The sequence below is a fragment of the Hetaerina americana genome, unplaced genomic scaffold (genome assembly GCF_022747635.1).
Source record: "Hetaerina americana unplaced genomic scaffold, ioHetAmer1.1.p SCAF_3, whole genome shotgun sequence".
In the NCBI taxonomy this organism is placed as follows: domain Eukaryota; kingdom Metazoa; phylum Arthropoda; class Insecta; order Odonata; family Calopterygidae; genus Hetaerina; species Hetaerina americana.
In genome coordinates this window covers 25213956-25231653 of record NW_027286874.1, presented here as the reverse complement: position 1 = coordinate 25231653, position 17698 = coordinate 25213956, and the positions used below count along the sequence as shown (strand labels likewise).

General features: G+C 35.5%; 1 protein-coding gene across 1 annotated transcript in view; it reads right to left on the bottom strand.

Moving 5' to 3' along the window:
• LOC139689965 (discoidin domain-containing receptor 2-like) overlaps positions 1–17698 on the bottom strand; it is a 654793-nt gene that overhangs the window by 967 nt on the left and 636128 nt on the right. The window contains exons 10-18 of the mRNA XM_071587123.1: positions 17235–17342; positions 16952–17142; positions 14914–15382; positions 11563–11798; positions 5894–6031; positions 5285–5796; positions 1984–2076; positions 1213–1354; positions 269–418 (exon numbers count right to left, since the gene is read on the bottom strand). Coding sequence (XP_071443224.1) covers positions 269–418; positions 1213–1354; positions 1984–2076; positions 5285–5796; positions 5894–6031; positions 11563–11798; positions 14914–15382; positions 16952–17142; positions 17235–17342 — 2039 coding nt within the window. The remainder of the gene's footprint in view (positions 1–268; positions 419–1212; positions 1355–1983; positions 2077–5284; positions 5797–5893; positions 6032–11562; positions 11799–14913; positions 15383–16951; positions 17143–17234; positions 17343–17698) is intronic.

Genomic DNA, 17698 nt, shown 5'->3' with positions numbered 1-17698 from the left:
AAAGAGAAAGGCAAAAACATATTAATTCATCAAATTATAAATTTGTATTCATGCATACCTCTTCCTAATTTGAGTTAATTAAAATTTTTCCGTGTAATTTGATTTGCTAGAATTTTGATCTATACAATTGATATTAAATATAATGAAGTTTCACTCATCCCTAGTGTTTGTCATGGCAGTGCATTTAAGTCTATTTATTACTCAAGTAAACTTGGTGAGCTAGGGAGAAATTTTAATCTGCCATACTTAAGGAAAGAATTGATCTTACCTGAAGCTCTCCTCCATAATACATATGTTCAGCATTCTGAATTACTAGTTCATTAGAAAGATTGCTGAAAGGTTTTTCACTAGCCAGCTGTAATATTTCCCAAAGCGTAACTGCAAATGACCAGGCACTGCTGTGACACGTGTAGCGATCCTGTTAAAATAATTCAGTATTAAAGGCATGCATGTTATCTAGTTATTAGGATTAGCTTACTGTAAACAAGCATTTGATTATTTGATGAAACGATTAGGTGATACAATAATAGGTGATATTCATTGGTACTTTTTGATTTAGAATATTTTCATAACATTTTATAGTTTTCAAATCCCACTGATATTAATATTTCAATTAAGGACTTTAAATAGTATGTATGATTGTTCCCTGCAAAAGTTTTTTTTCCATTGTAAAAATGAGGGAGATTTAAAAAAACCGGATTGGTTTTCATGCATTTCACAGACATGGCATTTTCATATACTAGGTATAACTTTTGTGTATTCTTAAGTATTTAGAGACCTGGAGAAGGAAAGAATATGTGCTACTAAATGAATAAAAAACTTTATAAATGCATTTTAAATTTTAATAGATGCAATTTCTCATTAATTTCAAAATTGCATATTCTCCAATATGACTGGAGACTAATAGATTGAATAAATTTCAAACCTGCTATCAAAATGACAGTCAAATTAATTGCTGCGGCTTATCAGTGTGGCCCTTACTGATAGATTTGCTGTGAAGAGCTACAAAAATTTATGCTTTTAGGAAATTGAATAATTCAATGTTATGGATATAGTTTTATGCTGTGAGGGCTGTATGGGCATCAGGAAACCACTGCAGCAACACATATTCATGTGAAAATTGTTCATTCAGTTTAGTAATATTTGAGTGGAAAATTACATAATTTTCATTTATACAAAAATATTGAAATAATAGAGTGAATTAAATGTTACCAAAAGTATGCTTTCCCATGGAAGCCACCTGATTGGAGCTGGAGGTCGTCCTCCAATCTCACTGTAGTCTTCGTGATAGGCACCATTACACATTGCAACATCAGCAATCTTAATTGCATAGCCTCTGCCAACCAAACAGTTTCTGGAAGGAAAAGTCACTTATTGCCATAAAGTTTGGTAACTTTGTGTGTATACAAGTCCTTTCAAATAGTTGTCAATTCAAAATGTAAGCCCTGATTCAATTGGTGTAGAATTAATGTCAACCATCAGGAAGCATTTCAAGTTTTCATTAAAAGTGTAAAAATCAATGAGTCAATGATGATATATTTTAAAAATATTTTTAATATCCTGTTGGCATTGAATAAATGAAATGACTCCAATAGCTGTAAACAGTTTACCTTTCAAAACAAAGCACAAATGGGGTTAGTTGGCACCAGCACAAGTCAAAGGATGGGGTAAGGGTAAAAAAGGAAGCGATGAGAAAGGTGAATGCAAACAGTTTTGATAGGTAAACTGTTTACGGCTATAGAAGTCATTTCATTTATTCAATACTGCTAGCCGTAAGAGCTCAATTCAATCAATATCCTGTTGGCAGTTTGATTTAATGAATTTTCTTTTAAGTAATGTTGAATTAGTTATTGATGTTACATTAAAACATCATCAATATATTCATCAATATATATCAGTGCATGTTTTTCGTTTAATTTAAATTAGCTTGTGCTCAATTTAAATTTTTAACTGAGATATAAATAAAAGTTTAATGGTCCTTACCTTGCAGCTAAATCTTTGTGAGCAATGTTTTTCGACTCCATGTACTTCATACCCGAAGCAATTTGTGTTGCCATATAAATAAGGCACCCATAGCTATAGAAAAAAGAGGAAATAATTCCTTTATTAAATTTTTCGAACAATTTGAATCCATTATCCAAATGGAATTGCTAGTGACCAAAGCAATTCCAATGAATAAACATGGACTCACCAAAATTTATACTGTTATTATATGATAAAGATGGCTCAAAGATACATCTTTATAGAAAAAATGAATTAAAATTGCTAATGATTAGCAATACCTACTTCTTTGAAACCATTAAAAATAACTAAGTATTATGAGAAATTTCAAGGTAAAGTGTGACTTATAGAGGAAAAATGAGTCATACTTTTTAAAACTATTATGAAAATGTTGTGTGTACTCCAGCTTGTTGATTTGAATTGATATGTCTCAATTTGAGCTTGAAAATTTACTGCAAAAACAATTTTATAGTCATTGGGAGCCTGGCAAATAATATTATTTGGATCTCTTTGGGCACAATGGCTTCATAATAATCATTAATATGTATCAATAATCATCGGTAATCAAATCATACTATAGTGGAAATCATCATCAATAATCATTCTGTACTGGAAATCACAATTGTTTATTATGTTTTCTCTCCAATATGAAAAGTCTCCACAAAGTTAAGCCTGAAACTATACGGATCAGCAATGTGATGGATAATAAAAATGCTATCAGTGTTATTCTATTGTTCTTGTATGGAACTCTACTTAATATGATAATTAGCATTTCTGCATTCATTCGAGTTTGATTCCAAGTCCAATCCCGATCCAAAGTCCAAACATCTGAACTATGGATGGGAATTTGGATGATTAGCCAAAAAGGATCTGTGATTGCACTCCTGTGTGCTGAATTCTATAAATACCAAATTCAGAACAGGTCATTGTTTATTCATTGTTGCATAGATGACTCAAAACTCTTTTCTGCTTTAATTTTTTAACTTCAAAACTCTTCTCTACTCCTTCATTAAATTTTCATTCTCAATCCTTTCAGTTTCGCATCTTTATGGCGTTTTGACAACATGTCCGGTAATATGAGAAACATTTTCAATGCAGATTATTTATTCATATTTTTTCTTGATTTTTAGTGAATTGAAATGCTATTCTACCTATTTAATTTGGAAAAATAAAATTTTGATGCACTCGGCCCATACTCCTTTCAAGTTTTGCTTTTAAAATCATTTTCTTCTGTGTGTCCTCAGGCTGGTAACAAACAATTGGACAAACCCTTCATTTTCTTTGGTCCTGAGCATTGTCTTCTATCTTTGGTAGCCTCTTCATTTCCTTAAATCTGTTAACTGTTAAAACTCAAATCTTATTCACCTTTTCTCATTGATCTTATCCATCATGATCCTTCTCTGTAAGCACTGTCTTCATAATAGGTTGCCCAACACGGGAGGTTTTCTCTTAATTCTAATTACAGGCTCCTCTTCTCTTCCACCCTCTTCAAAACCACTTGATTTCTCACATTATTGACCCATTTCTTCATTCTAGTTCACAATTTAAAAACCTTCCAAATACTTATCTTTCCTCTTTGAAAATATCCACTTCTCACATACAATATGCCATTTGACTACTAAGGACTATAAACTTGGAAAATTTTGTACATAGCTCAAATGGCATTAATCCAGTTTTAATCTGTGTGTTTGATCTTGGATATTGGGTGCCTCCACTAACTAAAACTACTGCTCCAGTGGTAAGCAGTACTTTTACTCATCCAAGATCTCTCTCTTCCATTGATTTATTGCTTTTCATTACCTCAATATAACTTACATTTGTAGTCATGAATCTTCCCAATTACTTTAAGGTCTGTGCTTGTTCAACCTCTACCTCTCCAGCCATATCTTCACTATCCCTTCTTCCTCTCTGTTTCTCATGACATTAATTTTGTGCGTTTACCAGCTTTCTACAGTATTTCCCTACTCTTATAATATTTCCCATCACAGTCTGTAATTCCTCTGTCAACTCTGCCAAAACTGTCCATGGTGATTAAGGTATTGGATGCATTTTACTCAACCTTCATTAATTTTATAACTTTACAATCCATCTCTAATGGAGCTAATGACCTCAGCTGTCGGTCGCCTCCCCGGTATGTGCGGTATTTTTTCACAATATCTTGTTCCTTTAAAGCCCTCAAAATTTCAGAGTTTAAGAGGATGCCTCGATAGCTTAACTGGCTAAAGCACTCAATTGGACATTCAGGGATCCAGGTTTGAATCCCGGTCAAGGCAAATGATTTTTACACTCTGAAATTGTTGCATTGAAATGCACATTTGCTAATGACTCCGTTAAAAGTTACTGTTGCGGCATCTCCCACAGTTTATTCTGAACACTAGAGATAGATGTCAATACATTTACAGTTGACTGCATCCTTTGAAAGCACCATTATTCTGTATGTAATAATGATATACTGATGAAAGAAAAGTAGGAAGTTTTGAATAAGGCAGGTACTGCAGGAAATACTGTCTCATTACTTATGAAGATATTATTCATTTTAGGGACTTCTTAGGGGCTTATTTGAAAATGGGGGCAAGTTCTTAATGACAGACCTAAAAGGAGCCATGAGCTCAGAAAAGACAATCTGATGTAAAATATTTCTATTTTACTAGCCTCTGTGGTATTCAGATAATTCATATAAATCATAGAGAAATTAGATAATCAAGATGGGTTTTTTTTAAGTCATGTAGTCTATTTTTCTTTTTTAAATACATAATTATTGTAGCTGACCACTAAGAAATCAGCCGACAATGTCCATAGTAAATGGAGGAGAAAGTTGTGGACATGCATTACTTGCCTGTATTTTTATGCCTGACTGATAAGATTTATGAGTAGAGTTAGTACCTAAAGGACTTATTACATCTACTGAAGATGACTCATTTAGGCTACTTGCACTACATATGATAGCCCGGATAAAAGGATGTTGTTATTCATGTCTAACATAATACATAATGAGTAATTTTTCTGAGTGTTGTGTATTGCAAAATAGTTTAAAATCTCTCCAGCATGACAGTTTATAAAATAGTTGTTTAATTTCTGAAGCTAGAATTGCTCTTATTTTACTTCAGTACGTGCCAGTGAGGTCTAGTATAAACAAACTAAAAATAAGATTTAATACTGGATCATTAGCAAAATGTTATTCAAGTATCCTTAAGGGATTTAAATGTTGGTTGTGTCTTAAGAGAATAATTGCAAATCACTGAAATTAATGCTATATTAAAAAATTCATAGTTTTAAAATTTACCTTATGGAGTTGAGGCTGTTAGTTTTAGCACATGATGTTTGGGAAGTTCTGAATTTCAGGAAATGGGTTAAATCTCCAAACTCAGGATATTCCAAAACAGTCCATAACAATCCCATGGCAGAATCCTTCTCAATATTTGCTTCATCTTCATTGTCTACACAATTGCAGTTTTGTTCCACAAGTCCTCCGCCATCCTCATCATCTTTTGTTTTTGTCTCCTTAAAACCTCCATCTTTTGTGAGGTTTGCTGAGCAGATACCGAGTACTCGCACAATATTAGGATCAGAAAGGGATGCAAGGAACCTTACTTCACGCAGTGTTATGTTTCCATCAGGTGCTGTAACTCCTGGTGTTGATGCAGGAGCCTTTACTGACTTAGGTGTTGTTGATCGGACTGCCACCAGGCGCCCACCAATTGGAATGCTGCTATTTGAGTCCAATGTTGCATTGGAAGCTCTCAATCCATCCACTGGAGATGAATCACTTAGGCTACTTGTACTACATATTACAACCTGGATAAGATGGATGTTGTTATTCATGGTTAGCATAATACAAAATAAGTAATTTATCTGAATAAGAAGTTTTTCTTATTGCAAAATAGTTTCTTACCTCTCCAGCATGACAGCTACCCATTTTTTCCATCACCCTAAGGTAGTAGCATGGTATTGGCTTAATATCTACCTCTCTGCACTTGTAGGACTGGCCCATACTTGGTGCAATATTCCATGTTACTACAGGTGGTGGTACCTAGCAAAATAAATTATTACCTTAGAGTTGATAAATAAATGCTGTACCATGCTTCCTATGTTTATACTTTTCTAGGATTTAAAATATAAAATTTTATGCTCATCTCATTCAAAAATACACTGACCTTGGGATGAGCATTGTCTGGAAAGGTGTTTGATCTGGTTAGTGGCATGCACTTATATATATGGCCTCAATGTGATCATATGATTGAGTGAACTCCATAATAACAAGTTAAATTGCTCTGCCAATCAAAACAAAGTGGAACAGGTTCTACCAATGTACATGGGATGGCAGAATTATGGAGTAAGAATACTAGTTTTTCTGTTAGAAGCATGGTCAAGGCATCAACTTTATGGATGCTGTGATGTACCTCTTCTAGATCTGCTTTTCAGTATTCTGACTTGCCTGCGAGTCCTTTTCCTATGCTACTTCATTTTTGCCAATCCTTATATTTATATCACACCACTTTTTGTGTAGAATATTGTAATCTATATGTGAATTTGAATTTTGGCATGCTCACCCCTACCTATGCATTTGTCAGTGCACCACGTAGGATGAAGAATACTAGAATAAAAAATGATCCTCCTCCTGGTTTTTATGCCCAAGTTATGGACATTTACATTTGCATTCTTGAATGTAAATTGATAATTGATGCCAAAGTTGAAAACTGCCATTTGGTAATAGGCTCAGATGGTCATAAATATTTGGCTCAGTCTGTGGATATATTGATGTCCATTGGTTAGTGAGTAGTTAACTGAATTGCTGATCTGACCTCTTTAACATTGCACCACATTGAGAGGACATTGATAATTTTGTATTTAGCATTTGAAAATTACTGAAATGGGAACTACTTTGATCACAAACACCACTAGTTCATTGCTGTAGATGGAAAAGTGAGGAGTAGCCACAAACTATAAGATTTGAGCTAAGGATATGGTAATTTATCTTTTCGATAAGGATTTGCTGGACTGTGTGCCTGAAGTGATGCCCAAAGGTGCATTGGAGCTGCAGAAGAAACTTCCTAAGAAGGCAAGAACAAATATTTATATGTCTCTTGAGTTTGGTCCCAAGATGCAGGTCTGGAAAGCAGGCAGCATATGATATATGAAATCATCTGAAGGCCACATATGAAACCAAGAGTGTGCATTGGGACATATCCCTAATTGATCAATTATTTGGCATTTATGGGTATATAGCTTATGAAAATGTCCCAAAGCAGTTCAGGAAGAAGTTGGATAACATTTCAAAATGGTTGATATGGAGGCTGAAGAAGGTGTGTCACCTAAAAAGAGTAATCAATGGACTGAAACAAGAATCCTGGCATGAAAAATGTAGGGTGTTTTGATTGATTTAGGGTTTCAATACCTTTTGATGGAATCATGATGAGCCATGGTAGAAGAGACTTCATAGTCTTAAAAGCCTTTGTCCGAAAATAGAGACAACTATCTATCTATCTAGCTTACCATGTGTATATGTGAAAGGCAATGCTGATTTGCTCTGCATCCCTGTGGTGCATGTGGATGATTTTGGTAGGAGTTATATGGTTTTGAGTAGCTTTTTATCTCCACTTCAAAAGCACTTTGAAATAAGAGACTTGTAGAAGTCCAGAGTGTTCATGGAATAAAACTTCAGAGGTACAAGGATACATTATCTGTTGATTAGAAGGCATTTAAAAAAGGTACAATGTTGACTCATTTGAATATGTGACACTGTAACTCCATGTCATCTTCTGTGGAAGTTGGTCCAAACAATAAACCAAAAATGACCCAGAAATACTATCAAATGTGCCCTACCAGATATTGATTTGAAGCTTGAAATATATGATGATTTGAACTAGACTTTATATCACTTTAATAGTAGGTACGATTATAACAGTTGTAATGTCATGAAATATTGGGAGCATGCAAAAAAGTTGCCTCACTGTCTTAAGGTTTTCATGAATTATGGAATAGTATATAAAAAGAAGGGATACATGGTAGTCCTAGGGTAGAGTATTGGATCATTAACTGGAGGACCCGGGTTCAATTCCTGGGCATGCCTCTGGGCACCTTCATTCAAGCTTCGTGATTTTTTGGGTACCAGAACTTCCTGGTAAACCATAAGCAGCACAGGGAAAGAATCTGGTTACCCTACCTTAATGTGTGTTCAGATGCCATTGGGCTTAGCTTTGGGTTAACTCTACCATCACCTATCAAACGGACCTTTAGGTTGATAAACATGCGTGTGGTTTTTATTTTATAGACTGGCAAGCCACTGGAAGGGTATGCTGATGCTGACTATTCTAGTGACAAAGAGGATAGAGTATCATGAACTGGTTATGAGCTTGACTTTGTAGAAGGTGCAGTAGCCTGAGGTAGTAAGAAACAGGATTATGTTGTCTTGTTAACTGCTGAAGCTAAATATTTATTTATTTATAGACTTAATTGGGCGAGGTTGAGAACTATAGTCCCTTCTTCCACCCAACCCTTACATTACAGACATTACATTGAAGACAATCACATACAATCAAGCCCTAGATGGAGGAAAATCCACCTAGGCGGGAATCGAACCTGCGACCTCTGGGTTGGTAGGCGAGGACGTTACCCTGCTGCCACCAGGGCCGGCATGTGTAGGTGTTGAACAGTGCTCTAAAAGGCTAATACACTCTCTAAGTTTACCCATTTTGTGCATCGCAACAATTATGAGACAGTTTTTCATAGCATACTTGTTGAACAGAATGCTGTAGGTAATTGCATGATAAGTATATTTGTTAAACCATCATCAGTCTGCTCTAAAGAATGCTAATACTTGAGATATTAAGGAAGGGTATAAATGTGTAGATGTCAGGTACCGTTTAGTGAAAAGAACTGTTCAGGATAGTAACTGTTAAATATTTTTCAACAATGTGTTTTGACTAAAGGCTTGATTAAGGCTAACAACTGCATATTAAGACTGTGAATTTACTGCATCTCTTGGTTAAGTAAGGCTGTTGGAATGTAATCTAGATGTGAATTTGAATTTGGTCGCATTCACTTAATCTTAATATCGGTGTTCTATATAAAACAAAGGGCTATAGAATAAAGTTATTCTTCTTCCAGTTTATATATCTAAGCAGTAGATGTTTTATTGGCACTCCCAAGTAATATATTGATAATAGCTGTGGAAGTAGAAAACTCATTATTTAGTTGCCTTAATAGTAAATAAAACTGGTATGTTTGAGTATAAGTTATTCCATTAATTCCTGCAGTCATGCAAAAATCACTTCATTATCCAATTTCACTTTTTCTGTAGAAAATTGTAGTTACTTTTGTTAATTCTAGTTTTCCAAAAGGGAGATGTTACTAACAGCATCATATCACCTTTACAATGAGCCAACCAAAGGTAGTGGTTAAAATTTCCAAAGGAAAAAAGTGGAGGAAATACCTTAAGCGATAGGATTAGGATTGGCATGCTGTCAAGTTGCTGCTATAAAATTTTCTTGGTTTTGGTTACTTATAATTAGTCATAGCTGAATCTGCATTAGTTTGGCTATCGATGATTGATTGAATTTTAGATATGGTTCTATCCACTCTCCTTTTTTTATTTTATGAATGCTCTCAATCTGAAAGCAGGTTTTGCATCCAAATTAGGGCCTAAAACAGAAATACTGACATTTACCAAACTTCAAATTCCATCTACAAGAAATTTATTTGCAAACTCAGGTATTAATAGGCCTGCCAGACGGTAGGATAATTTATCAATGACAGTTATCTAAGTTGCCTGAAACTCTGGTTTATTGTCACCAATTTCTGAATAAAATCCTATTTGAAAATAATTATAGCTACATTTTATGAATTCATTACTAATTACCATTCATATTATCATTTTAATAAAACCAAATCATCTGTCTTTCAGTTTTTTCCCCATAATTCAAATTGTCAATACAAATTAGGTCCTATAAAGGCTTAAATATACTTCTCTGTAGGACCCTCAAAAGCACAAAATAGCATCACTTAGTGGAATACTCTGTACAAAAAGAAATTCATGCCCCAATTCAGGATACATTCATAATTGACTGGGTATTTCAATTTATAAGTAAATATAAACTGTAGAAACTTCATCGGTGACTGATTGTTTATTCAGCATGATCATAGACTAATTTATTTAGATGATTTAGTTAGAAATGCACAAAAAAATCCAATATTTTTATGATTAGGTTTTTCTCTATCCATTATGGTTGTTAATTTTGGATAGGTACGGAGTAAAGATAAAGTTCAATGTTAATGGATAATTCTGGAAATATTATTTTAGGCTTCTCTCAGTATTTGTTAGTTGTGTGTATCAAATGCCGGTATTCTGCTGGTTAAGGTAGGTTTTGGATGGACAGGATAAATAATTTTACAACAAAACATATACTTCCCTTTTATAACCAAAAACACAACTTGCAATACGTCACCATCGTAACTCCCTCTTCAATTGCAAATAATTATTTCCTCCCATCATTCCTTCCAACATTCTTATCATATTCCTTCCCCTTCCTCATTTGCCCAAGGTTCCCTCCTCTATCACAGTCTTCAACATCTCATTCCCAATCAAAATGCTCCCAATCCATCTCTTGCTCCTCTTCCTGATTTCTTACAAAAATCCTTTATCCTCCCCCACCATGTCTAGCACTCCTGTTCGTGTTTTCCTTTCTGTCCATTTCACCTTTTCCATTTTTCTCCACATCCAAATTTTGAAATCCTACCAATCGATGCCCATAATATTGCTTCAATAACCATGTTTCTCACTATACTAAACCATGCTCCATATCCAGGTTTTGATGAGCCTTTTAGTGACATCCTTACTCAACACCTCTGCCATCAATTCCCTTTTTGTTGTGAAAGCTTCTTTGCCCAATGCAATTCTTCTCCTTATGTCCCTTCTACTTTGAACATTTTGGTCCAAAACACTTTCAGTAGATATAGACTGTTCAATCTGCTCTAGTTTATGAACTCTACTTTACTTGAATGTGTAAGTTGGCTTTCCTCCGTTTCAAAAACCACATTAACTTCATTTTGCTTGCATTTATTCTTGTCCCAAATCTATTGCCTTGACTTTGAAATGAACTCAGCAATGCTTGCAACCCCTTGTATGACTGACATTCTAAAGCTTGATCATCTGCAATCATAACATATAACTTATTTTATGAATGTCACTCTGTAAATGTAATCGTTGTGAATGTAAATCATATATAGCTATTTTGGAAGCAGAATTATGCCATTAGAGCCTATAGTAACAAGAGAAGTTATTGCTATTTTGCTATTATAAAATGTAATAAATGATAAAGTTATCATTTGACTACTTATCATAAAAAATGCGGTGTGTTTTCGCCAAATTTTCCTTGAACTAAAAGATTTTATTTTGATTTTTGTTTTTCTACTCCTTCCTCCCTCCCACAAATCGATGATGAAATTTGCATTATGAAGTTATCCTGGGAGCACCATGGTGTAGTTCATAGTTTTTGCGAAGGGCTACCTATTATTAACGAGGAGTAGCTCTTGATTTAGATTATTAGCAGTAATATCACCTACCCTGTTGTGTCTTTCCCTGGGTGCAGTATGATATCGCTTCCGACTTGGTGGATCTGATGCAACACGAGGAAAGTAGTTGCTAAGATTTATTGCCTGGGAACGTGGTGCTGTTAAGGGTGTGCTTTGGAGGCTTCTGAAATGCATAGGAGAAAAACCTCCTCCAGCAACAGATGCCTCCACAGAAGCAGCAACAGAGGCAGTAGTTGCATCTTCATAATCAGGGGCAGATGGCTCTTCTGCAAGGGGAAATGAAAAGGAAAAATAGAGACACTGAATTTTGCTTTTTCAAAAATGAATATATATATATATATATATATATATATATATATAAATAAATATTTTTGAAAACAGTAATCACTTGCACCTTACAAAATTAAAATGCTGAGGCCAATTTGTGAGGATGTTTTCCTTGAACAATGTTATTATAAAAATAGACTATATGTAAATAGTGCAACCTGGATAAGATTCAGGCCAGGAGCATAACACTAGATATACATATTTTACCATTCTCTATCATTAGTGAGAGGGAGGCATGGGAAGAGCTGAAGGCTGGACTGAAAATAAATGGGGGGAACTGTTGAAATCGGTTACAATTGTGAATGATCTAGTTTAAGTAGCCAGTAAACCAAAGTTCATAGCAGAATCATTGTGATAGGTATGGGATGAGAATTATTCATTTGAAAATGAGATTCTCAAGGAATAGGAAGGCTAAGATAAACATTGAAGTTAGGGAATATAGATTGGAACAGGTAGGGTAGTTCACTTTTTTAGGAAGTGTTTTATAGGAGGGTGGGCAGAATAGTAGGGATGTAAAATGAAGAGTTATATTAGGTAAGGTGGAGTTTATGAAGAGGTGGGAGATGGAAGGCACCTTAATTAAAGGTGTAATGAAAAGACTGGTGAAAATTTCAATATGGACTGTAGTATTGTATGAATTGGAACCTTTGTCATTGAGGCAAAAAGGTAAGCATGGATTGAAGGCTTTTGAGATGTGGATGTGAAGACTAACTAAAAAATTAAAATGTGCAGAAAGAAAAATAAATGAAGTACTAGACCTGACAGGGGAAGGTAAATGTCTTTTGGGAGAACTTCAGAGGAGGCAGAACAAGTGAATGCTGGAGTCACTGTGAGGCAATGGGATGCTGAAAGCAGATGAGAGATTAATAGATGGGAGAATGCTAGAAAAGTGAAGTAGAGGGAAGAAAAGAATAGGCATTTTGGATGGAATTAAGGAAGGTAAAAAGTTTTTAGAACCTGACAATGAGTTATTGGAAAATGTAGTATGGGCTTTAAGAATTACTTGTGTCATGTTAGGGCTTATGAATACAATATTCTATGGTGTCAGGGTCCACCAATTTCTGACGCTAAGCCTGTAGACTGCTGCTACTTATAATTTATAGTGTTCATCAGCCTTTAGTGATGGAAGTTATCAATATCTTTTGCTCATGCTTTTGAAGGCTGTAAATTTAATAGGCGATGAAATTAACAACCCAGCATTAACACTAATTTATACCTTATGCTCATTCCTGTAGAGAGGTTTTTACTTGATGAAGCCCTCTCATATTAGATCTATTTCCAATGATGAATTACTCATGCACAATATATTTCAAGGGAAATAATTAAAAGGTACATCAATTTCAAGATATGAGGCAGTATAATAATCTATTGGACTTAAATAAGATAATTATATGAAATTAATTTTTGGCGTCAGTATATTGAGTAATCCTAAAATTAATAAGGCACAAAGTTCCTTGCACCTAGCACATGATGTCTGTCATTTCATTGGTTGTCAATTTGGAGGTTGGTTTGCCTGAGCTCTATTATTTTTGCTTGATAAGATTATCAGTTATTATGCTGTTAATAATTTGATTACCTAAATAGCAAACCTTCCTGCTCCAATATAGTTCTCTAGTCTTAATTGTAGAATATCTTCCTTAATTCATCTGCAGACCATTGCCCTTTCAACTCTACTGCTGGGCATTGGTTAAACTAAACCTTAGGTATTCTGAACCTTGCTTTGCTAAGATCTTCGTCCATTTTGCCTTGGCTTCTCTCAATTTTTAGCTTTCTTGTCTTATCTTAATTGTTGGCTGGTTGTGTTTCTTGACTTTTAGGAACATCTTTCCTGTTTCCTAGATTTTTTTCTTTTATTAGATCCAGTACTTTACCTGTTATCTATTATTCCCTTCAAAAGTTGTACATCTAATCTAATTTACAGTTTTTTCGTGGCTTTTTCCTTTCATTGATCCTGTGTTGTTTCTAGTTAGCGTTTCTTGTTCTCTTTTTCATTGGTAATCTATACCTGGCTCTTTTTAACTGCTATTAGGTCTTCATTCTTTTCTTTAACTTGTTGTCATTCATTTTGTTTAATTGATGCAAATCTTCCTGTTCTTTTTCTTTTTCGCCCTTGTATAAAAATGTGCAACAATGGTATTCCAGTATTGAATTATAATTAGTGTATATTTCCCTTTTGCATATTTTGTGAATTGTTACCACTTACCGTACCATTGCCATTTACTTCCTTTGACATGATAACTTGTACCAGTATGATTTATGTGCCATTTATTGCTACCTTCATTATAATTTTTCTTTAGCTTATTGAAGGAAGCTCTTCCCTTTCATTGCATGGCTCTTCTGCAGTTGTATACCTACCCCCTCATTTTGATTTTCAGAGCTGTACCTGTAGCTTCCCATCTAAAAGTCTCCTTCCTCTGGCCATGTCATTTATTTGCTTCGAAATGATAGGATATGCCAAAACCGGAGAATAACTAGTTCATTTATAACTGATTGATGCTTCCCTTTTAAATAGGCGATTATTATATTAGCATTGATAGTAAATATTTCTGAAATCACTTTCTGCTGGCATCAGAGAAAATTACAGATATTTTGACAGCTTTTGAATGTAACTGGTATTACCTGTAGCTATATTTAAAGCGAAATTTTTTTACTGTCCACTGGGAATAAAAGGTCACTACTACTGCTTTAACTCACTGAAAGGAAAGAAAAATATTTATTCTCTTTTCTAACTCGTAACTTATTCTAATCTCTTTTTGCAGTAACTACGATACTACCGTACTTATTTTTTGTCAACACAAATTTTCATCAAGCTTTATCTATTTCGATCGTTCCTGTAGAAGCCTATATCTCTAAATCTGACGCGTTGATTTCGTCGAGTGATTTTTGGTGTAGCTTTATATGCATAGTAGTCTGCGATTGTCAATATTGTGTATAATCTATACCCCGTGGTATTTTCTACGCTCAGGAATTTATGAATCAGCGAAAAAAATGGGTGTTTCTTGACTCAAACAATTTTTTGCGCAACTTAGTGATTTAAAAGATGCTCCCACATACCTTCGCACGAGCTCCTTGCTCCGCCCATTGTGTTGTGTCCCGTGGTGCCGTAACACGTACGCAGTGTCACGTCGCCGCCTCTGAGGCTGGCATAATTAGCAATGCCTGAATTCAGTGCCGACATGGTTCCCACGCTCCCACTGTAACACGAGACGGCGGCCGCGGTCGTCGTGGATCCTGCCAGGAGCGGTGAGGCCCGGAGGTCGTCCGAGGGCTCGTAAAAGAAGGCTGCGGCCGAGGGGGCGGCCGTTGATCCCGCCAGAGAGGGACTCCTCCGCCTCCCCGCCGTCGTACCCTCATCCTCGTCGAGGTCGTCGTCCGCGGAGGATGCGTGGTCCCTTACGGGGTACGATCGGCCGCTGATGCTGCCTCGAGCACTGCCTCCTCCGCCGCCCCCCACCGACGATCCTCCCCCGCCGCCCATGTGCATCATGCCGCTATTCATAGGGGCGAGATTCATCAGGAGATCCTGCGGGGAAAAAATGAAAAAAGTGCGTTAGCATCGAAATGCTTTCCATTTTCCACGACGTGGTTTTTGTGAGGAAGGATCAATTGTTGTTGAGGTTTTTTTTTGAGTAATGAGCGTCGGCCGCATCGAGTCATTAATGTATAGGACACTTATAGTGCCTTAAATACACGGGAATGTATATGCAAATAAATGTGTATAAAAATGTATGTACAATCCTGTATATGCATTTCATATTGCACGCCGAGAAGCCATAACATGTAGATACTACGCGATGTTTCGTTGCACTAAATCCAAAATTCATGAAGTTATGTATTCGTGCTGAATTGAGATACTCACTTAGATTTCAGAATATGTATTTTACGCATGGGCAATGGTAACTAAGTTACCGACTAAATCGATTAATAATCGAATGAACGTCCGAAATATTCCCTGCCGCTGCCAAATCTTCCTGGTTTTTTTAGTTCCTCTCCTATTTTCAGTCCACCCTCACCTTTACCTCAGTTAAATTTCCTCCGCATATACATTGAAAATAATAGGTGTCAATGGACATCCGTCTCACTCCCCTGCCTAGCACTGCACATAAAGACTTTCCATTCGCTATCCGCACATTTGTGTGAGAGATGCAGAAGAAGGCAATGAAGATTGGATCAATAAAGATTTCATGCCGGGAAGAAGCACTCGGAAGAGTAAAAAAAACCGTAGTATGTAGTTGGTATGGACCTTCGAAAATTTAACTCCAGTCGGTAGATAACCTATTTGTGGTTAATGTCTGTTTGAAAGATTAAATCAATTTAATAATGGGAAAGTAGAGTGCAGGTTCGAAATATGTTAATAGGGAAATATGTCAAATGGAGAGATTTAATATTTTTCAAATGAAATCAAGGCTTTTTGCAGTTAATGTTTTTTCAGAAATTGATTTTTTTTAATGTCCAATTTTATCAAATGATAATATTCTTCTAATCGACAAGTTTGTTGAAGTTACACTACCCGTGTGCACGAAGCTTTCGCTATCTTGAAATACGTGTATTTTATTTTCAAGTACGAGGGCTAATCATTGCTCGCCCTTAGGTTTTCATGTAGCTTAGATTTAGAATAATAATTCAAGGTGAATTAGGTTTATGTTTTTGATGCGCTTGATTTTATGACAAACGATCTGTAAGTGCCCTTAATTGAACGGATTAATGATGGAAAGTAAAATTTTCAATTTTCAGCTCTTTTGCCCATTTATTTGCAAAGATACTTAAAATAAATGCCATGGAAACAAGACTTTTTCATAGAATTTACGCAAAAAATTTATCCCAAATTTTCTTTCTCTGGGTAAAGTTGTCTCGAATTTAGATGTACTCCCTATGTTAAACACGGATATATATTATCAAGGTCACTCTACCGTTAATTTTATCGTTTCCAATATCGATGTGGAAACAGATTCCTGGAGAATATCTCAGAGTTTTCGAACGCTTTAAGTGTCCAAACGGCTCATTATGATAGTGGTTTTTGAGTTAGATCTTCCTTGGATAGTTTTGATCGGCAGTACAGTAAAAAACATCCCAATATTTAATGTAAGAATGCATATACGAATACCTTCATGTTAATGGTTACACCGAAAGGATTTCGTAATATGGTTGGCGATCCGTGCAGGAGCTTCTGACGCCTACTCAAGACGAGGATGATTACGAAGACGACCAGCAGGAGAAGAGTGATGGCTGTCAAAACTCCTATGACCACCTCCACATATCCATGGCCTTCTTTTCTAGCAGCAACTACAAAAGTCATGGGAAATGGAATGAGAACATTATGAAGATAGTCTAATGATAAAAAAAGATCAACGTTTTCTATTAAGCCTGAAGCTTACTTGTTTCATATTGATCCCAGGACGAATCTGCGTTGACTGAGTTGACCACAATTTCCTCTGAGCTGGAATTAGGTTCCATTTCACTGGTGAAATTTCCAACTGCTGGCTCTGCAAAAGAAAAAGATTTGAAGCTCAAACGTTAAACAAATTTCTCTGGTTTATATGCAACAAGTAACTTCCTCGGTAGCATTAGACAAATGCAGCTGAGAGATCACTTGTAGGTGGTAGGCGTTCTAAGTCTTGGATTTGGATTTGACTTCCGAATTTTTTATTTATTTTATTTTTTATATTTCCGAATTTTAACACGGCTGATGGAATCATCAGCCGTGTTATTATGATTCCTATGCTAACTTCTATCAGGGACACCTTGGATTAAAGAGGAAAATACTAATGCGACAAAATCGCATATAGGTGCCATTGCAAAAAATTAGATAATCGCTAAATTTTGGGAGTCATACATTTTT